The sequence below is a fragment of the Pygocentrus nattereri genome, chromosome 6 (genome assembly GCF_015220715.1).
Source record: "Pygocentrus nattereri isolate fPygNat1 chromosome 6, fPygNat1.pri, whole genome shotgun sequence".
Taxonomy (NCBI): domain Eukaryota; kingdom Metazoa; phylum Chordata; class Actinopteri; order Characiformes; family Serrasalmidae; genus Pygocentrus; species Pygocentrus nattereri.
The window spans coordinates 28,571,027-28,594,710 of record NC_051216.1 but is presented as its reverse complement, the minus strand read 5'-3'; the positions used below and the strand labels follow the sequence as shown (position 1 = coordinate 28,594,710).

Genomic DNA, 23,684 nt, shown 5'->3' with positions numbered 1-23,684 from the left:
ATTTTGGCCTGGTTTTGTTTCTCCTGACTCAATATTGCTACAGAACCTTAAAATAATTATTGCTTGCTTTGACTTTTGCTAGCAAACACAATTAACTTAATACATTTTTTAAATATGGAACATACATGCAAACACTTTTAGGGACACTATACATAGAGGGAGGCAGGAAAGGAGAAGGAGAGACAGAGGCAACAAGCAAGATTATTCATTGCTTGTGATGCAGGGGCGTTTCTCATAGAAAACTGGCTGCAGATTGAAGCAGCGTGTCTGCTCTCTGAGAGAACACGTCAATCAAGTGAACAGAAATTTGCCAGTCTGCATTCTGTCCGTGGTGCATGTCTGGAGACTTGGGCAGAACTGGTTCAACTCAAGTAGACGCAAGTCAGAGAAGGCAGTGACCGCCAAACCTGGGGTCAAGCATGGTAGTAGTGCAGTGGTAGCAGAGAATGTATTTCAGAAAGATATCAAAGCATCACCAAAGAGACACTTAAAGAAAAAACTCAATGCAAATGTCTGATAGACCATTAAAAAGGTAAGAAAAATAAAAATGTACTGTCTAACAATTACAGTCTTTGGTGTAATGTACCCATGCAGTATGTTAAGCCATTTTTCATTGTGCTTGCATTTGCTTGAATAAGAGACATTCACCACCATCATAATGTGTGTATGCTTGCTACAGACAGATCATTCAAACATTTGGGCTTTCTCACAAATCCAAAATGCCACTTCATTCCAGGTTAGTGTTTACACTAATTAGTCAGGCAAATACAAATTCTTTCATAGTTGTTTGGCTGCCAGGAAGCAAATCCAAGCACTTAATGTGGAGGAAAGAAGTTAATTAACGGCTATATGCTAACTGAAAGCAGAAAAAATGAGATTTGTGGCATGTTAAGTGCTATCATACATTTTTGAAACACAGTCAATAACTAGGAAATGAGTATGAGAAGCTGAAGTTAAAGCCAAGGCTTCAGGCTTCTGGCACATTAGTGTGTTTATGGTCTTTAATTCTCTCTTGTTTGAAGCCTGGGGGCAAATAAACATGGCATCAGTCCTTGAAACAAGCTTCACCTTACAAACCTACACTAGTTTTCTTGCAGCTTCGTCTGAGAAAACAACTTTCAAGACACGGACGTTTTTTTTTTAGCATAAGTATTGTGTGTCTCACTCTGGCAGTTCTGATAAAACCTATTATTGCTACTTTTATGCTCATCAACTTGAGCTAACCCCCAGAATTAGGAAGTGACTTTCCAAGAGCAAAAGGCGTCTCCTTAATCAGAGACTGCAGCCACTTTGTGCAAGCCTAATGGCCAATTTACATTAACAGAGCAATTACATATGACTGATTTACACAGCTAGTGAGCTGGCTCTTGAACAACACTAATTACAGTCGTGTAGTCCTGTGCACTTTATTCTACCATCTTGTTTTGCTTCTTTCTATTCTAGCAGCATAACTCCAACAATACTGCATAGACAAGAGGCACTAAGCATGTCCCCTCCCTGGTGTCTGATGACTGATTCTGGACAAACATGTGTTGAACTTGTTCAAAGTATAGGGGTGAAAGTGGTTTAGTGCCATGTAGTACTGAGTTCTCTGTACAGCACTTCCACTTCACTATTAACAGTGATTTGCCATCCTTATACCGAACCACCAAGAAACAGCGTACCTACCACAGGGATATGTAGTATAGGGCATACCACACAGTAAGGAGCACCACAACCAAACAGTGCACATACACATTTTCACTTCTTGCCAGACCTGAGAACTGTGCTCTCTGTAGGAATGAAAGTTTAGGGATGCACAACTGGAATCACATTGTGTATCCCATTTTGCTCAAAACACAAACTTGTCAATTGGCCAAATTCATTATTTCCTTTTGGGTTAGGTTAGTTTACGGCTAAGTATAAGCCTAAACCTAAAGTTTTTTTTTTTAGTTTTTTTTTTTACACTGAACCCTTTATGCACAGCACTAGCTGCTCATGTCTATGCAAGCTGCTTGCACAACAACTGCAGTAGGTGTAGAAATCAGTCTGATGAGCAGTGAACAGATCTAGATCTGCTGTCATTGTATGACATAAATAACATGAGCAGGTAAGCGCATTTGAATGTTGCTACTATATTTGTGCCAACATACCATAGCAAAATTATGCTATTATATGATATGCATGCTTATTGTGCTAAATAGCTAGCGGCTTCTTATTTAATATGTAGCAGTTTTTTGTGTCAGGTTATTTAAATAAGCAACTGCTTTACAATTGCCATTTTAAAATGGCAGTTTACCCCATAAAATAAAAACTGAAGTTGTTTATATTCCAAGTTTGGCTAATGAAAAGTGCGATTATGTTTTATGTGTTTATTTACCCCACATAGTGTGAGCTTCAGTTTAAAAAAAGGGCAAAAAAACAGCCAAAAAATCTAAATTTGTCCAAGTTAGCTGCAAAGGAAATAGTCTTAAAATTCATAATTGGTACATCCTTATTATACACTGTAATCTCTAACTGACAAAGAATTAATGGGCATAAATGTGACAAACGGAATCGGATGAGGGCAGGAACTGTTCTCACAATGGATATTTCATCTGAGCATAGCCATTTGAAAAGTGCAGTGAATGGACTTGTGTCCAGCTAAAACAAAACTGCACTGGTCTGTGCCTCAGTGTCTGACATGATCTCGTAATGAGAACATCTGGAGACTACCATGAGAAATTTTGGGCTAAATGTGAGTGGAAACATATGTATTAGGGTGGAAACCAACTAAGTCTTAGGCATTTCTAAACCAATCCAACACCTCGTCAAGGCAGAGCTCATAGTAGGAACCACTCGTCAACACTGTCTGACAACAAAGCTTGTCGTTGATATGTGGATATGATCTAAGTTAGCATGGCTGAAAAGTCTGACCAGTTTTATTAGTGATAGCATTTCACCAACTAGCTTGTTTTGCTTGAGTTACTTAAATGCTGTGGATGTTAAAAGAGCATGGGCTAGAGGAATTTGGGGTGAGTTCAACAGAGGGTATACACTTGTTTTAGCGGATTTCATAGCAATGCAGCAGCAAAAGTTGAAAACATTGTCCTCAGATGTGTATTCTCTTTACAAGATCACTTTTGGCCTATAACATAACTCACATAAGTCTATGTCTACTTTCAGTGTTAGCTACAAGTAGACATGAAAAGGGTACAAGCGAATGCTGCACATCCAAGACCTGTACTACTACATGATGAGAACAGGAGAAGTGAATTGTAATCTTCATATCTAACTTATTCTTGTGTCAGTTTATGTTGAAAGTTAACAAAGTAAAAGGACACTGAAACCTCAGAGTAAAAGAAGAGAATGCTTCCGGGAGGTATTATCAATAATGGTATGCTCAGTGAAAATTGAAGCTTAAAGTGAAGACAGACACACAGATGATGTCTGACAGCTGTGAGAGACACAGGAAGAGGGCATTGTGCCTTTGGTTTGATTTCCTTAGTGGCAACACCTGTCTAATGATAACCTTGAACAGAACATTGTCACACAAGGGACAAGAAAATCTTCGTCTACCTTAGGCCCCGTTTTCAGATCGGCCTTGAGTGCTGTAAGGCTGTTTAATCTCGCCGCCCTCAGGTTTCAGATGCAAATGTGAGGAGGTTGGGAAGAATCAGGGATGCTGAGATGGAGGACTCGTCTCATTACGCTCTAGGGCTGTTGAACATGGAGTATTTTTGCAAACATGCAAATAAAGCAGTCTCTAGCATGTATGTTTGATTAGGCACTGATGTGGATAGCTTTGGACTTTTTTTAAAGACCATAATTAGATCTTTTCACTAACAGTTCTAAAGTTCAAAGTCTATTCACACAGACTTGCCAATTTTTAATGAGGAGGTCCAGAAAGGAAGATTTTGCTGTGGGCTCTCAGTCACTGCTGGGGTGTGTGTGCGTGCATGCGTGTGTGTGTGCGCACCCTGGGGTTAATTATGAGTCAACATCCATTTTGGACAAGGAAATTGCATTTTTTGTGTATTCGCCTTGATCATAATTAAACTGATCGTCAACATTGCAGAAAAGAAAGAGGAGGATGAGCCTGACGTCTATCCTCAGGTAACTACAGTTTAAAAAGCATTAACCCCCATCTCTCAGACCCCAATATATTGACAAGACATACTGAATATGAAAAGAGGTCTGTTCTGCTGAAAATACGCAGCCATCAATTCACAAACAAAACTCCTTTAACTATAACCTTTTTATTACCACTAGGCTCAGTTTAGTGGTGCTTGAAATTATGAAGGACATAAACCCGGATGTTCTCCACAAAAAAACAAACAAACCCCACAGCCATCCTTTTAGCCAGGTTCTTTAAGTGAAGAAATTCAATTCCTTACCTGGCTGACTCTGACTGGAGTCAGGATCATGTCCAGTACACCAGACCATCCAGCTACTACTCCTGTGGGTACTGAATAGGCGAGCGCTATCATCAGGAACCTCATGTTACTGTAAAAAGAAAAAACAGAAAGAGGCTATGCACTAGAGAATACACAGCATCTTCCTTGAGAAGAATATGAAGATCAGGATAATTTGAGTTGCCAAGAACATTCAAATCCAACATTCAGTTTATTATTCTGAATGTCAGTATCCCCCACATTTGCTTCTGCACTTTCATGTCTTTCACGGACAGTTTCATTCGGTCATCAACAGCTTAAAAACGATGAATGAGCTTTATACAGAACTGCAATGATCTCTCCAATTTCCTGAGTATTGCAACAGAAGACAAAGGTCAAAATCATAAAAGAAAACAAACAAAAACAAAAAAAAAAGCTGTTACACTTGCACACTCCCTTCAGATAAATTTTCCTTATATTACACAGACCTAAAAATGAGTTGTCTTGTGGGGGTCATTATGTCCAAAAGCCATTTGAAAGACCATTTTAAAAGTGGAGCGATTCATCTTAATGACAGTGAGCTTGTAAACTGGCTGTAGATAATTAGACCAATCAAAAGCAATCAAACAACCATGTGCTCATGTGTTCATGATATCACAACCACAACAAAATGGCAGTCAATGGCAGCATTCAACCTCAAGCCAGAAAAAGTGGATATTTTGGTTTTCTAAGCCAAAATAACAGGTCTTGATTTTAACTTAAAAAAATAATCCCAACTGAATTGCAGCTACAATATTGGTCAGAAAACACTTCAATTAGGTATTTCCCCCAAATCATTTAGTCTTGGGCTCTGCACTGTTGGAATTTGTTCAAATATTAGACTAATATTAGGCTATCTATACAATTGCTGTACCCTGAAGGAGAGGAATGTGGTACACATGCAGTATATATATATATATATATATATATATATATATATATATATATATATATATATATATCACAATATATATATCACAGTCTTCCAGGTCTGTATGATGACACCTTCACTCATGCCTTTGCAAGGCAAATGACACATACTGATGAGGGTAGGGTCACACAGCCCCATAACCACTTTTAAACTATCATTACAAGCAACTCCCCAAAGTTCTGTAAGCCACTCTTCATTTAACTTAACAGCAAAGTGAGAAAACCTGTGCTGTGCCTTGTACCTCACCTTCAGGGAACAGTGGCTACATGCATAACCATCAGCTCCTCTCAGTCAATTTGCCCAGTATAATGAATGTAGTTTGGCACTTATATTCATGCTCCACACAGCAAATGCTGAACACCAAAAAACCTGAAAATGAGTCTCCAAGATGTTAACACTCTCCTTGGGGAACATGGCCACATTCCTTCAAGTAACTTCAGACCCTTTGTTTAGACAAAGCTCTGTCATAAACTGGGGCTAGCAAAACAAAAGGACAACCAGTCACATGAACTCTTGCACTATGAATGGTAGCTATAATATTACAAAGCTAACCTCGGGACACTAAACTTCCAAATAATTGATGTGGAAAGAGTGCCGGACAAAAGAACATGCTTCTCTCACCTTCACTTTCTTGCCCAATCTGCCAGGGAAGTGTCTGTCATCACTGCCTTGTTATATATGACTCTGCCTATTGATAAGCCATGATATAATAGGCAGGGTCCATTCATGAGGATAACACAGCCATGCAGTTCTTGGTCATAGTTAGTCTTTTTTTGGAGATTACACAAAGCAATCACACCTTGCGACAACTTCCAACAATGTTACTCACAAATGTTTACATCTGCAGACCCAGCAGGATCTCTGTAGGAAAATGCTTGAGAGAGCCCAGCCATTTCCAAAACCCAAAAAAGGTTTTTGTTTCAGGAGTTTTTGGCTCCTAGTCAGCGAGCAGCTTATTTAGACTGGCTGAGAAACCTAGGTTCCTTTACTGTGATATTACAGTCATGTTGTCCAGATAAGCTAGCACAGTTTCTCCACCCTGGTCCTCAAAGCCCACTGCTTGCACTATTTAGTGTTTTCCCTGCTCCTAACACACCTGATCTAACTAATCAGCTCATTACCAGCTCATTATTGATTAAAAGGGGTGTGCTATAGCAGGAAAATCACTAAAATGTGCAGGGCAGTGGGACTATTGGACCAGGGTCAAGAAACACCGAGATAGCACAGGCACCCCCATATTCTATACTGTGGCCAGAATCACTTGTATGCATCTTAGAAAAATGTGAAGAGCTAGAGAAAAGCCAAATGGCAAGACACTCACACTCTCGGTTCTGCGCACCAATACAAGGAAACGAAAGACGTATCCACCTTATTTTCGTGAATGATTTTGCATATTAGCTCCTTTTGTATACAAAATTTGTCTTGCAGCACCAGTTGCTCCTGCCTAAGTTACTTGAATTTACAAGTGATATAAAAAACAAACATCTGTGTTTCATCCTTTGCTATAACTTTAACAATGCTGAACATTTACTTGTTTCTCATTTGATTTATTACATTTTGAAAGCAGTGTTCACAGCACATTAAAAAGGTTTATTTTGTTTCCAACTGCTTTGCTTACCCTGTCACCCAACTATCCAGCCTTTCAGCCATGTGACAGAGATAAATTTCTGCAGGACAGGGGTTACACCAAGGTGACAGCAGAGGCAGCTCTCACGCAAGTGTTATTATAGAATGGGGCAACTGCTTGACAACATGGCTTTGTTTTCTACAGCTTGAAGTCACTTTCAAACACATTTATCTTTAGTCTAACCTCAAGGTTCAATTCTAAATAAATTTTCTGCAACATATAACTGTTAGTAAATAGTTCTTTTGTGTCCATTTCTGGACATAGAGATGAGCTTAATCTAAAAAAAAAAAAAAACCCACCGTCAAATTCTGAAAGACTTTGCAAAATAAGCAACAGAGAAATAATGACCTTAGAAGATTCTGTCTGATGTCCTTCTCAACATTGAGGTATGTACATGTAGTTAATCTCTTAACTGATTATTATTACTATGGAGACTTATTTAAAACAATTATTACAGAGTCTGTATTTTCAAAAAGTAAAAAGTTCTTTCTTGAAGATGTCCTACTAAAGCCCTGAATTAGTTGGACAACAGTTGGAGCTGAATTAGTTGTACCACAGGAGGTCTGACAATGTAATTTGTGTATGATCTGACTGGTAGATTCGTATAAGATAAAAGATCTGTGTACCTTCATCAAATTACCCCAATATCTGGGCTCAAAACATCATCACAAGGATGTTTATGTCAGCATTATGTGACAGGTGCCACTGACTTGCATTAGCGTATTAAAACTTTATTCAACTTACCAAATGCCACGCAGAAACAAAGAAAACACATTACCTTGTGAAAGGTACTTTTGAGATATTTAATTTTACTCTTGTAATTTTGCCATCACCAAATATGTTGTGGATACCAGTAGTTTTGTCATGAATTTGAGGATTAAGGAATCAAGTTCCATTTTACCAGTCTGTCTATTCTTCAGGTCACCAAAATAAAAAAAAAATTTAAAAAAAGGAAAAAGAAAAAAGGAGGTACTGTTTTTTTTTTGTTATTACATCACTGTAATGTCATGTTCAACACGACTGCTATTACTGAGCAAGTTTGGCAAATTAAAGAAGGTAATGTGTGCCAGAGTTATTACTTAGAAGACCAGGCAGATTCATACTGGATTAAAATTATGGACCTCATTGGTAATCGCTCAAACTATGGCACCTTCCCAGGTTAACTAACCCAGCTCAAACAGGGCTTAAGCTGGTTATAAGGATCTACCTGCAATCATATCAGTATGCTTGATGAATATGAGGAAACTCATCAGAACGGATCCTTTGTCCATGTTCCCAATCTCAGTAGTAGGCTGTTTACAGGGTTTAGGAGCTTTGCTATGATGATGGTTTGCATGCCACTGAAACGAGCTTTTCCAACTTTTAAGCAATCACTTTAATTGACCAGTTAATTTAACTACAGGCTTTTTCAAGTTAGAATCACTTACTTAGTTAGTGATATCCATTTCTAATGTTAGCTAAAGTTGTCAGATTGGTAGCCAAGGAATATTATTCATTGATCAGCTAATATTGTCACCTTTGGAGGTCATTAATCTGCTAGCAAATAAAATACTGAACTTACCTAGCTTTTCCATCTCGTATTACTAGTCATCTAATTTACAGTCTATAACCACTAAATTAGCCATCTAATTTACCTAATCTGCAAAGCCATAATCTAGCTACAAGGGCAACAAAACAGATTAACTATCTAGATCAAATAAATGAGAAACTGTAGTCATCTCTAAAATTAGTAGCTATCTAAGCCATATATGGAATTAATCTGTGGTTTTAAAAAGCTTTCGTATGTCCTTTATGTAATTCTTTTTGTAAAACAAGTGTCGGTGATGCTACTGTCTAAATCAGATTACCAAAGAATGAAACTTCTTCAAAAGCGCACATTAAAGTACATACTAAACATTTCAGGAAAGTTCTATGTGCGTTTTGTCAATTCTAGAAAACATCATTCCCAAGTATCCTTCGATTTTAACATTCAGCACTCAAACCTATCTCAAGGCAATGACTTTTGATACACTATATTGCCAAAAGTATTCACTTGTCTGCCTTCAGATGCATATGAACTTGAGTGACATCCCATTCTTAATCTATAGGGTTTAATATGATGTCAGCCCACCCTCTGCAGCTATAACAGCTTCAACTCTTCTGGGAAGGCTTTCCACAAGGGTTAGGAGTGTGTTTGTGGGAATTTTTGACCATTCTTCCATTGATGTTGGACGGGAAGGCCTGGCTTGCTGTCTCCACTCTAATTCATCCCAAAAGTGTTCTATCAGGTTGAGGTCAGGACTCTGTGCAGGCCAGTCAAGTTCTTCCACAACAAACTCACTCATCCATGTCTTTATGGACCTTGCTTTGTCCAAAATCTCTGCTGAAGCATTAAGAGTTCCTTTCACTGGAACTAAGGGCCCAAGGCCAACTCCTGAAAAACAACCCCACACCATAATCCCCCTCAACCAAACTTTACACTTGGCACAATGCAGTCAGACAAGTACCGTTCTCCTGGCATCCACCAAACCCAGACTCGTCCATCAGATTGTCAAACGAAGCCTGATTTGTCACTCCAGAGAACACATCTTACATTTTACACCTCTGTACTGGACGCTTTACATTGCACTTGGTGATGTAAGGCTTGGATGCAGCTGCTCGGCCATGGAAACCCAGTCCACGAAGCTCTCTACACTGGTCTTGCGCTAATCTGAAGGCCACATGAAGTTTGAAGATCTGTAGTGATTGACTCTGCAGAAAGTCGGTGACCTCTGCGCAGTATGCGCCTCAGCATCTGCTGACCCCGCTCTGTCATTTTACATGGCCTACTACTTCGTGGCCGAGTTGCTGTCATTCCCAATCGCTTCCACTTTGTTATAATACCACTGACAGTTGACTGTGGAATATTTAGTAGTGAGGAAAATCATGGCTGGACTTGTTGCATAGGTGGTATATCACATCACGGTACCATGCTGGAATTCAATGAGCTCCTGAGAGCGACCCATTTTTTCACATGTTTATAGAAGCAGTCTGCATGCCTAGGTGCTTTTTTTTATTCACCTGTGGCTATGGAAGTAAGTGGAACACCTGAATTCAATAATTTGGATGGGTGACTGAATACTTTTGGCAATACAGTGTATAAAAGTTGATTACCACAAAAGAGTTTTGCTATTTTGAAAGTGAAATCTTTGGTCCTCAATACATCAAAACTGCACCGGCTGCAGATAGACCATATAGTCTGTTCATCTTATTATTCTATAAGTAGGTAAACAGACTATATGGTTTCTCTAATAATCTCCGATTTTCCTTTATTTCTATATATACAAAAAGGGTGTACAAACGCAAACACTGAATCTTATCGGCCTCAGATTATTTTAATCCAATTTGTACATACATATATCGAAAAGCAAAAATCAGGTGACTAATCTGATTTCAACAAATCCTTTTCTTCAGCCCTCATTAGTGAATACAACACAGCTCTTAGGATTTGACCATTAAAACATGCTAAAGGCATGATTTGCCACTAATCCTCATCTGATGCAAAGACCTCTGGCTATATTTTTGCTTTATCTAATAGCATTTTTATGAGAATCTCTCCAATCATTGCATTAGAGCAGCAGAGCCAAGAGCATCTAGAGATTCCCCTTGCAGAATCAGCCACTCTCACCTTTGTGGGTCTCTGGCAGCACTCCAATCACTCCTTTCCCAATTACAATCATCAGCCATGTTCACTCACTCTCCCCCTAATGGCCCAAATGGAGCCTCCCTGATTTCCCTGTGTGGGTGAACTCCTCCACAAACCAACAAAGCATCTGACAGCCATCATAAGCACTCTCCAAAGACACTTTGTTTATCTTTCTGAAACTGCCTGCTTTGCTGAAGATTTTTTTTGTTGCCAAAAGCATTTTCGCACACTGCATCTTGGAGGGACAGCTGGCGAATTCTTGAAAGCATCAAGACAGAAAAAAGTTAAGTCTTTGTCAATCTAAAACTTAGGAGTATGGCTGTAAATTATTACCTCTGTCTCCATGAAGATGTTTGACAGGGCAGTATGAGTGCTAAGCAAAGCCTACTCCCAGCCTGGGCAGTTGCAGCCGTGGCGAAGTCTTGTGAGAGCAATCGTAAAAGTGTTTTGATTGAGAACCTTTTCTCCTAGCTGCATCCTTGTCATTAACCTTCCGCTGGATAGAAAATCAATACCTGTGCACCCTTTTTTCCTCTAGCAATAGCTTATTTAGATTACAGTAGGTAAGCATGCAAGGCATTTTCCTTGCCCGTAAAATATTTCGGCAGTGCCACCAAGCCAAAGGCATCATCAGCTAAGAGTCGTTTGTCCTTGGGAGGTCCAACTGGAAGCTAGAATACTTCTGAAGACAGAGCCATTTTTATCACCAAGCTCCATCAATGAATATAATGCCATCATTATGAAGTGATGGCATTATAAGCATTAGAGATAGACGTCTGTGCAAACAATCAAACTCAAAGCAATTAAAGGAGCACTCTCTCAAACTCACGAGACATCTAAGCCTGAAGAGATAACTCAGAGCTTTAAAAAAATATAAAGAGAAAGTACACTCAAACGACTGCCATCCCTTCACCTCAGTAAACAACTTCTATAAACTGCCTCTATGGAAATCTGCCTTCAAAAAGCTCTCAATTCAATAACGGGTCCAGTAGAAACAAATGCTGAAGTTTTCAGAATGGCCTCTAATTATAATAGATGTGGAGTCTTAAAAGAAGACACATGGTACATTTTATACACATTGGCCTTGACTTTGGTATGGTAAGCAACAAACATTGCTCAGTTGTTGAATTCCACATCTGTTACTCCTGTATTTCAGTCTCAGAATGCGCAAGAATTGTCGAGTTAAATTTTCTCCAAGAAACATCACCAAAACCGTGCTACAGGGGTTTTGTTTCTAAGCTTGCCATCTTTTTACTGCGCTTGAGTTTCCATGCCTGTGGACAGATAGCATTGCAGTCTAAATACAGATGCCCCATCAAAACAATTATGTAGAACAGGTACTTTGTTTTTCCCCTTTGTGCTGAGCTTTCCCTTCTCAGCTGAAAGTTTACATATCTACAAGCATCAGTGAGAGTTTGTGGGAAAGTTCTGGTTTACCTCAGGGTGGTGAACTGTTGGCAGTTTAAAAGATAGTGTCCCTATGCCAGTGCCACTGGATGCTCACTCCTTTCTAGTTCACAGCCTTCAACTCATTCCAACAGTACTGAGGCGAACACACCCAAGGCAAGGATGGTCTCCTCTGATCTGTAAACACTGACACTGTTTCTGGCTTTGATAAACAACCTCTATCAAGAAGGGACTCTGTGGAAAACTATGTACGCTGTGGTCAGACTGCAGTTGGCAGAGTTCTGTGGCCAGTGAGAGTAGACACGAAGATGATCTATTTATTGCACAGGGACAGTGTGCCAACTTAAGACTTGATAATTAATCTAGGGGGATGGAAGCACATCTTTGATGTGGATTAACTAAGCAGAGCAGATGGAGAGAGGCAAAATGACAAGACCCTATTCGTTAAGAAACTCTGTTCCTTACGTCCACACCAAATTCATAACTTCATTCTCAGATTCTTCAGAAACCAGCCATTAGGGGTGTACTTTGTGTACTTCTGGTGCCGGTCCCAAGCCCGGATAAATGGTGAGGGTTGCATCAGGAAGGGCATCTGGCGTAAAACTTGTGCCAAAACTATCATGCGGATCACAAATATGATTTCCATACCGGATCGGTCGAGGCCCGGGTTAACAACGACCGCCTCCGGTGCTGTTGACCAGCAGGGTGCCGGTGGAAATTGGACTACTGTAGGTCGAAGACCATCAAAGAGGAGAGGAGGAAGGCGGGTTAGAAGGCAGCGAGAGAGAAGGAAAGGCAGGATTGTGGAGGTTAGAGTAGGGACTCTGAACATAGGGACAATGACTGGTAAAGGCAGAGAGCTTGCAGACATGATGGAGAGAAGGAAGGTAGATATTCTGTGTGTCCAGGAGACCAGATGGAAAGGAAGCAAGGCCAGGAACATTGGAGGTGGATTCAAACTGTTCTATCAGGGTGTAGAGAGGAAGAGAAATGGAGAAGGGATAATCCTAAAGGAACAGCTTGTGAAAAGTGTTCTGGATGTAAAGAGAGTGTCAGACAGGATCATGAGCCTGAAGTTGGAGGTTGATGGTGTAATTTTGAATGTGGTCAGTTCATATGCACCACAGGTTGGTTGTCAGTTGTCAGAGGAGAAAGAGGAATTTTGGAGTAAGATGGATGAAGTGGTAGATGGTGTCCATAGAGAGGAGAGATTAGTGATTGGTGCAGACTTCAATGGACATGTTGGTGAAGGGAACAGAGGGGATGAAGAGGTGCTGGGTATGTATGGTGTGAAAGACAGAAATGCGGAAGGTCAGATGGTTGTAGATTTTGCAAAGAGAATGGAAATAGCTGTGGTGAATATGTATTTTCAGAAGAGGGAAGAACATAGGGTGACATACAAGAGTGGAGGGAGGTGCAGACAGGTGGATTATATCCTTAGCAGGAGATGCCACCTAAAGGAGATTTGAGATTGTAAAGCGGTACCAGGGGAAAGTGTAGCAAGGCAGCATAGGGTGGTTGTCTGTAGAATGTGATTAGAAACAAAGAAGAGGAAGAGAGCGAAGACAGAGCCAAAGATTAGATGGTGGAAGCTGAAGGAGGAGGATGGTTGCAGGCAGTTCAGGGAAAAATTGCAACAGGCCTTGGGGGCAGTGAGGAGCTACCTGAGGACTGGGAAACTACAGCTAAGGTGGTGAGAGAAACTGGCAAGAATGTGTTGGGTGTTTCGTCTGGTCAGAGGAAAGAAGACAAGGAAAGTCGGTGGTGGAATGAGGAAGTCCAGGAGTGTATTCAGAAGAAGAAGGCAGCTAAGAAAAAGTGGGATAACCAGAGAGATGAAGGAAGTAGGCAGGAGTACAGTGAGGCTAGTTGCATAGTGAAAAGAATGGTGGCAAAGGCAAAGGCTCAGGCCTATGATGAGCTGTATGAGAGGCTGGACAATAAAAAAGGAGTAAAGGACTTGTATCGTTTGGCTAAACAGAGAGATAGAGCTGGAAAGGATGTACAGCAGGTTAGGCTGATAAACATTAGAGAGGGAAATGTACTAGTGAGTGAACAGAGTGTTGAGTAGATGGAAGGAGTACTTTGAAGAACTAATGAATGAGAAAAACAAGAGAGAGAGGAGGACAACAGGGGAGAGATAGTGCATCAGGAAGTGCAGAGAATTGGTAAGGTGGAAGTGAGGGCAGCTTTAAAAAGGACGAAGAATGGAAAGGCAGTTGGTCCAGATGACATACCTGTGGAGGTATGGAGATGTTTAGGAGAGAAGGCAGTGGACCTTTTAACCAGGTTGTTTAACAAAATCGTGGAGAGTGAGAGGATGCCTGATGAGTGGAGAAGCAGTGTACTGGTCCCCATTTTTAAGAACAAGGGTGATGTGCAGAGCTGCAGTAACTACAGAGGTGTAAAGTTGATGAGCCACACCATGAAGGTATGGGAAAGAGTTGTTGAAGCAAGGCTAAGGCGAGAGGTTCAGATCAGTGAGCAGCAGTTTGGTTTCATGCCCAGAAAGAGTACCACAGATGCAATTTTTGCATTGAGAGTGTTTGTAGAGAAGTACAGAGAAGGTCAGAAGGAGCTACATTGTGTCTTTGTGGATCTAGAGAAGGCGTATGATAGGGTGCCAAGAGAGGAACTGTGGTACTGTATGAGGAAGTCAGGTGTAGCTGAAAAAGTATGTTAGAGTGGTGTAGGACATGTATGAGGATAGTGAGACAGTGGTGAGGTGTGCAGTTGGAGTGACAAATGGTTTCAAGGTGAAGGTAGGGTTACATCGGGGATCAGCTTTGAGCCACTTCTTGTTTGCAATGGTGATGGAAAGGTTGACAGACAAGGTCAGGCAGGAGGCTCCATGGACCATGATGTTTGCAGATGACATTGTAATCTGTGGTGAGAGTAGAGAGCAGGTGGAAGAGAATCTGGAGAGGTGGAGGTTTGCACTGGAGAGGAGAGGAATGAAGGTCAGTAGAGACAAGACGGAATACATGGGTGTGAATGAGAGGGAGGCAGGTGGAACGGTGAAGATGCAAGGAGTAGAGGTCGTAAAGGTGGATGACTTCAAATATCTTGGGTCAACCATCCAGAGCAATGGACAGTGTAGAAAAGAGGTGAAGAAGAGGGTGCAGGCAGGATGGAGTGGGTGGAGACGGGTGTCAGGGCTGATGTGTGACAGAAGGATAGCAGCAAGAGTGAAAGGGAAGGTTTACAAGACAGTAGTGCATCCTGCTATGATGTGTGGTTTGGAGACTGTGGCTCTGTCTAAAAGACAGGAGGCTGAGCTGGAGGTGGTGGAGATGAAGATGCTGAGATTTTCGTTGGGAGTGACAAGGATGGACAAGATTAGAAATGAGCAAATCAGAGGGACAGTGAAGGTGGGTACTCAATTGGGTTTAGGTCCATCACCTTTACCTTCAGCAAGGCAGCTGTCATCTTGGAGGTGTCTTTGTGGTCGTTATTGAGTTGGAAAACTGCCATGTGGCGCAGTTTATATATACAAAACCTTGTATCTCCAAAAAAGTAATTTTACAGGAGAAGCAAAAATCCTTCTTTACTTTTAATGCAAGTCAATGGAACAAGAATTTTTATTTTTGTCCATTCATTGTGAAACTTAAACACAAAGTAAAGGGCAACAGGGATTTTCAGATTATGGCAAATACTGGAAAACGACAAAAACAGAGATACAAGGTGTTGTTCTGACAACAGCGAGATATTTTACACACATACGTTTCAGGGTCTCTGCTGGTTTTAAACAAATGAGTGCTATAAAAACACACCATTCAATGAAATTTTGACATTTTAAAGAAATTGATGCCATTTAAGACCTGGAGATCTTCACTATCTCAGAGTCAGTGGACTCAAAATATACATCTACCCTCATAAGAAAAAGGTTGTGAACTGCCTTGTTGGAGGGTTATTTTTTTCAAAGACACTCATTAGCTTTCGACAATCTGTGTTGAATATTACTGAGTAGGGGTGTAACAATACGATCATTCCAATGATTTGACAATTCATGATCCTGGTTTCACAATCAGCTCTTCTCATGATATTTTGAACAAAGCCTAAATAAAGAAAAATTATCTAATCATGTAATCATGTTCAGTGCTCAGATGTACCTGGGGGTATATCCAAATCAGACATGACTTATCCCCCCTTCAGATAAGCCATGTATGATCTGGAATTTAAAAAATAAAGAAATAAGTTGTGTATTATCTAGCAATTTTGCAGTGTAATTTTTTTACACCCTGCCTCTAGTATTTTTTATATCCCGCCTCTAGTGTTGTTATTTGTACATCATCAGTATTTCCCATAGATGTACTTGGCCATACTTAGCCAGCCCACCCAAAGTATACTGACAGCCACCTAAGTATGGCCAAGTATATCTATGGGAAATCCTGGTGATGTACACATAACAACACTATAGGTGGGAGACAGGAGGAGTTCTGGAGTTGCTGTTGATCAGTTTTCATGTGCAAACTTTGGTGTTCAAACAATGCAATTACATTAGATGGCACAAGAGAATGCCCACTCTCCATTATGCATAGTCACATCTCTATTTTGCTAAAGCTGTTCTGTAGGCACTGACATAATGTGGCATTGTGTGGTGTGAGCTGGTAGATAACAGCATACCTCAGTAGTCTGCAGATGCTGCTCCTGTAGCTAAGACGCTGACTAGCTGCTGCCACGCTGGGTGGCCTGGGTGGCCTGGAGGGGAAGTAGAGGAGCACGGCTACAAAGAAGACCGCAATCACCCCCAACTCTGTGTGTTTACACATAAAATGATACTGTTAACAGGCTGATAACACTAGCAATTCAGCAAACAAAGGCCTCCATTCTAATCACTAAGACTGTGTGGCTCAAAATTAATCTGTCTCTGTTAATTTGATCCTTCACCAGCCTATACAGGTTGGTGTACTTTCTCAGACATTAAACTCACATTGAAAAAGAAAGATACCAAGTAAGACTATTAACAGTCATCTGGCTCACATTCTTCATGAGTTAGCAGTGAATCCCACAGATTTATTACACTACTGTACGTGTCTCGTTACGTGTGAGGAAACACGTAACGAGAAAAGTCAGTGTCTCGTTAACCCAGCCCTATACAAACAGCAACAGCCAAAACTGATGCTTCTTTCTTAAATTTGGTGTAGGTTTAAGTCCAGAATAAAGCTGCATGATATAGACACAATTTCAGTGTATTTATATTGCTAAATATTGTGTTACTGCAATATGCCTGTTTCATACAATACACAATTTATACTGAGAACATATGATTAGGAGCTCTGAATACCTTGATTCATCAAAACAGCCACAGAACACTCTGGAACTAAGGCTCATTTACATATTGTGACCTTCTGTGATATCGGCATTATAAACACCAGTGATCACAATAAACAGACCACCTACAGTGACCTCCAGAAACATTGGCACTCTTAGAAAAGATTAGCAAAACAAGCTTTGGAAAACATTTTTTGCTATTTATCACTGATAATAACTTTCGAGGCTTTCTCAGTGGCCATCTTAAAGCCTTGATCTCAAACCAACTGAAAACCTGCAGGGTGAGCTAAAGCTAATTTATTTTGGAATAATTTTGCCTTTAAACAGATGATTTTTCACAACTTGCTGTGTTCTTTTTAAGCAAGGATGCCACTAATTTTGGAGGGCACAGAACTGCACAGTCCTAGTTTAGTTAAACTGTGCAATGCTGTCACCTACTCACATCATAAAAAGATCTTTTTTCATTTCTGGGTTAATATAAAACAACAAAAAGGAACATTACAAGAATGGGCTCTAATGTGCTGACAAACTGTCAGAAATGCCCTGTAGTTTTTAGATCACTCTTGTTTACTTTATTGGGCAGACAAATGATAAGAATAATTTAAAAGGTCGGTCAATTATTTTATTAAAAAATAAATAAAATAATCCAGCTTTTTTTTTAGCATAATTTGGATGATTATTCAATTTCCAAAGAACAGCATTTCCATAAAACTGCAATTATGATAAATTTTGAAGAGCATACATACATACATACATAACCCTTCTTGAGTTCTTATAGAGAAGACAGACTAATGGATTTTCTGAATGTGTCAGATGTATGCTTGTTCCTCTTGAGGAGACATGCCAAAATATGTGAAATACGTATTTTCAATCCACTGCCTAGCGTTGCATATGGCTGTGTATTTTTTCTTCCAGACTTCTAAAGCCAACAGAATTTTCCCTTGTTTTCTCTCTCACAAACAGAAACCTCTTTTTTTTTATAAACAAAGTCAGTGTTTCATTCTATCACAGGGCTAGATTTCTTTTCTTCTCTTTAAATACTTTAATTTTCTGAATCAGTTAACTAGAACAACAGTAGTTCTTCTTTAAAAAGAAGTAAAGTCAAATGTTGTTCAGATGTTTGATTTGGAGTGACATCATGAATTATTTTGCTTGAGATTACTTTTCGATTTTGTCAGAGTTTTAGCGGTATAAATACTCTTTGAGCATTGTTATGGAGCTCTGACTGTACCTGTGTAAAGAACCAGCTGTATTCTGTCCCTGATGTGGCCTGGATCCCAGTGAGTGATGGTGTTCACTATTTGTGTATCATTGGGAGCTGGCACAGCCAGAGGGCCAATCAAGAAGGAACAGGCTGCCCCCAGGTAGCCAACCAAAGATGCAACAGCTGTGGCTGTGGCCCTCTGGTCTGGAGCGAACCAAGTAGTAGAGAGGAGAGGTCCGGCACTCATCAGAGTTGGACCGGCTAAACCGTTAAGAAGCTGACCTCCATGAATTAACCTGCAAATTGAAAAGAAAAGTATAATTATAGAAGATGTACTCCATGCACTCCTTTTCAATTTAACACCCTTACGTTTCAGACATGAAAGAATGACTGTGATGAAAAAACTCTAGTTGTAGGCCCATATGTTATCAGTGCCTACAGGCACAGGCAGCGACCAATGAGACTTTTTCAGCAAATTGTAGCATCTCAATCATCTAAACACTTGCAGTCAAAAAACACAATTTTGCCAGGCAGGGGAAAAAAACTAATTTTAACCTCTTTATTCATAGCAGCAGGTCTGAGTAACTGCAATTGTCTATATTAGACATGTAGTTAACTGGGGAACAACAATTCAGGCTTTCTCTGTCTGTCTCGTGGAGGGTTGGGGAGTATGTATCCATTGAGAGGCTCCTGATGGCTCAGATCTAGCTGAGTAAACTGGGTCCTGACCCATCCCTAGTGCACAGTACAGCAGCAATACATGCAATACTGCCCTTCTGAATCCCTTTCCATCTGCTTTGGACAATATGCACAGTGCTATTTGAAACAAAGGACTTGGTATATGATAAGCTACAGTACCATTACAACAGCTTTTGGGTTAAGCGAACCAAATTTCAATCATGCAAGGGCATGAATAATTTCACTTTTGAAATATTTGTCTGGCTTGGGTCAGGTTTGAATTTCAGTCTGTTTTCTTTAAATGACCCATATGCTACATTTTTCTTACTTTCTTTTTTTAACTGCCCCCTGAGCTCCACTTGCAAAATTTGTGTTGTTTTATGCACCAAAAACAAGATCTTTAACAGGGTATTTTTGTTGAATGCGCTTTTACAATATTAATATCATTTATATAATAATATAATTTATGATAGCATGATTTAAGAATTTTCAACTTCTGAATTTCTATTAGTGTATGATGTCAGTAAACACAGGGTATGCTTGCATGATTGTATGCTTAACTCTGTCTACAAAATTTTTGATCAAACTGCAAACTTGTGTAATTTTTTGTGTAACTATATTATTGGTGAATCTCCATTGCCTATATCCACTTTTAAAACACATGAAGCAGTAACTGATCAACTCTTCAGTTAAACTGTAAACGCCTTTAAGAGCTTTTTTTTACATGCACACAGTAGACAGACAGATAAGTTGGATCAGTCAGAAGCAACAAAACACCCATGTCCTGTGTATGTGACATCACAACCATCACAACTGGTAATCAGTCACAATCAGCATGTAAGCTTCATGCCAGAAAAAGTGGATATTCTCGTCTTCTATGTCAAAAAAAAAAGCCTGGAAATACATTTCTGCAAAATAATTGCAGTTAAATGGCAATCGTAAGATTGTTCCAATAAATTACAAGTAGATATTTTCCCCAAATCATTCAGCCCCACAAACAAGTGCTAGCTTAGTATGAGCATCAATTTTTCCCCAACCTCAAAAGCTAAAGTTTCATCAATGCTTTTAGATAGGAGGTAGGAGATTCTGACTTGGAAAATTCAAGCTCCAGGTAGTCATTAATGCAGCATGAAAATTTCAACTCTAATGGGTTACCATTACCATCACCAAAATTGACTTTTTTTAAAGCTTAATTTCTATGTATAAACTAGGCAGACTCTGGGAACAATATGTTTTGAAACTTAAACCATGTTTAAACACTGAACCCATTAAAAAAGTAAGGAAAATTCAGTTATGGGCCGTTTAATCTGGCATGCCCATCACTTGTGTTGTTGGTAGTAAACAGGGCCCACAAGACTAGAATTAAAATGAGACATTAGCTGGAGGACTGGGTCAGGTTTGGACATAAAACTTGGTTGTATTTCGATTACGACCAAATTTTCAGATCCAATGAAAGCTCTAGTGGGTGAAGGGCAAAAAGTACAATGATGGCCATTTGCTTTGCAGTCATGGCATATTTGGCCCAGATTTGAAACCTCATTGTGACTAAATATGGTCAGAAGCCATTTCAGCCATACAATAGCAACTACTCACTCCCTAGTGTGAGGTCACTTCAACTGTCTACCTCACAAGTGAAAACAAAATCTGTAGTACTAGATAAAGACATACCTTTCTTTCCACAACAGATCAATAAATAGCACTGATTTAGTCCAGAATCTTGCCCTCAATTCCTCTGTGCTGTGCTTCTTTGGTCTTTTGTGTTGTGTTTGCGGAATGCGGAGTTCTGACATCTGTTGACTTCTGACATCTGCTGCTGTGATGGATGTTAAATCCTTTCTAATATGCTATTCAGTTGTAATCTAGCTAATATGATATTGGTGTTCACGTTAAAGCCCCTTCATGACACTTTCTGTAATGAAACAGGCAAGTGGCTAGGCTTTGTTCAGGAGCTCGATGGAGACTGCGCTTCCACTGAATAAGCAGAATCCCTCCACATTTGCATTAACAGCAGACTTCATTACGACACCCCTCACGTAGCTCTTAATTGGATCGCAGCTGATTCCAAATCCCAAACCCAAAGCTGATCATTACGACTTCAAGACTGTTGCCAACTACTCTGTGAAAGAATAAGAAAATTCTGCTAAATCTGGCATAAAGCCAAGCAATGATAACATCAAATTTCACCCCCTGGATCGAAGCAGAGGCCAATGAGTTCCATTCACTGAGCTAATTCACTCCTATTCTAATTATTGGAGGCAAGAAGTTGCTCATGGGTGACCTCAAGCCCTGCTGTACGATCTGTCTTCGCGATCAGCTGATACACAAGTGTAAGTCCAGATACGGCAGTGAGGCAGAGGAAAAGATGAAATAAAGAAAGCGTGAGCGAGCCTGGCAATTTAGACAGACAGAGCTTGGCAATTTAGACAGAGATTATTAACTTAGCAAATATCGATAAGCAGTGGCAGAAGGAGTCTCAATACACTCTGATTAAGCGTTCCTCTGACAGAATGTGTCCATTACTCCACTCTAATAGCCTGTATGACTGGCACAGCTGATCCAGTCTAGTCTCAAATACCACTCTGTGGCTATGCAACAAAGGAACTGGCAGACTGACTTCTCTACATTCCCCTCACAAAGCAGCTGAGTGGGTGTAACAGTTTGTACCATCAAACATTCCTATTGAACCAAAGCCAGCTTCAGCAGGTGAGTTTTAATACAGTGAGGTGGTATGCTTTCTGTTCACGTTGTTGGCCTGTAAAACAAAGGTTGTGATAACATGAAGTGATCATGTTTAAACTATTGAGAAAAAAAATCATGTTAGAAACACCAACCAGCAGGGTAGGTTTCTGTTTAGCTGCCAGGTGCACAATGCCTCTGATGGCTGGTAATTTTCCATGCTCTGATGAGCATACTCATCGTAGTACTCATGGTGCCACAGCAATGTTGTTGGCAAGGCTGCAGATGTGCCTGCTGACACGTTCGGGCTGAAATAATCAGGAATTCGGCCACAGCACCCAAACAGCACCCTTTAATCAGAGGCTCTACCGGCTATTTGCATACATTTGCCCTGACAATCGCAATCTGCTTTGATTTGAGAGCAATCATTGGCATTCCCAATCAGAGGCCATCGCAATAATGGATTTTCTCATGCTGAGGTTTCTTCTACAAGCAAGACAGGAAGAGAGAGAAAGAGCAGTGAAGCATTTAAGAAGAGAATTGGAGGTCCCTCTTACATTCAAATCCATCTGCTCACAGAAAAAACCCTACCCATGAGAATATTCCATGAAAATAGATTTATCAAACATGATGGGCTTGTGCTACTCACATGTCTTTCTCTCAAAAACATGCTCATCCATCTGCCATCAAAGGAATCCAAGTTGAGCTAACAGTAGCCATTTTTTTCAGAATGCTCAGCTCTTCTGATATGAAATGCACAGTTTGATGGTTTCAGAGATGCCCTTGAACTCTTTTACACAGGACCCTGAAACAGGGTAACTCAGGACTTGACTACAATCAAAATCAATCTCCTTCATCAAAGCTCTTGATGTTTCAGTACATATGTTCATCACTTTCAAGACAAGCACAGCACTGGTCAGAAGCAGACCTTCACACTGCTAATGCTCAATGCAAGTGCTGACACCTACTGGTGGAAGAAGAGGTCGTGTTTCTGTCTTGCTTGGCTATTTCTATGTTCTCATTTTAATTCTGATTAGGAAGAAAGAGGATTAGAGGCACCAATATCATAGGGTCATAAGACGTGGAGGAGATGGTGAGCTATTTTCACACCTCTGCCTGGTTATATTAGAAGTCAGAGGGCTGAATCACAGGATCAGACACACACTACATGAATTGAGAATTTATAGTTAAATCACACCTACAGTGTCAGAAGAACTGTAAGCTGCTGTCTCCTTCCATTCCTGTGCAGTACTGTATTGGTACAGTGCAGCATAATATAGATCAGATAAGTATCTTTGGGGGGCAGGGTGTGGGATGGCCAGAACCTAGACTGCATTCTACACCAGGGCCACCCATAGTGTACCTAAAGTTAACCTCCTAACACCAATCCTTCAACCAATGAGAGAATAAAGAGATTTTTATACTATCCAAATTCATATTCTGATTTTACAATTGTAAGCCTTTTAAGCATTTTAGTGACAAAATATATTATAATATGATATAAAATCCAATCTACCTACCTTCATTGATTGTACCTCAAACACTGCACTTCGGCCCCTAAGACAAAATGTTTGGGTCTACTGGTCTGCATGTTCTGCAATGTAATATATTACAGAATGTACTCCACGCAACAGAAACACAAACTAGAGCAAATTGCTTGTACTAACTCATAGCAAATGTCAACATGAAATACCAAGAGCAAAATTTTGCACTGTGCCCCATATGAAACCAAATGTTATACTAACAAATACTGTCCGTAACATGTCCAAAAAAAAAAAAAAAAAAAGCAAAGCAAGAGCACCAATCAGGGCACAGTGGTCACTTTTGTTCTG

General features: G+C 40.1%; 1 protein-coding gene across 1 annotated transcript in view; it reads right to left on the bottom strand.

Moving 5' to 3' along the window:
* Positions 1-23,684, bottom strand: part of slc49a4 (solute carrier family 49 member 4) — a 53,547-nt gene that overhangs the window by 13,897 nt on the left and 15,966 nt on the right. Inside the window, exons 3-5 of the mRNA XM_017709518.2 lie at positions 18,526-18,794; positions 16,647-16,776; positions 4,356-4,464 (exon numbers count right to left, since the gene is read on the bottom strand). Of these exons, the coding sequence (XP_017565007.1) occupies positions 4,356-4,464; positions 16,647-16,776; positions 18,526-18,794 (508 nt within the window). The remainder of the gene's footprint in view (positions 1-4,355; positions 4,465-16,646; positions 16,777-18,525; positions 18,795-23,684) is intronic.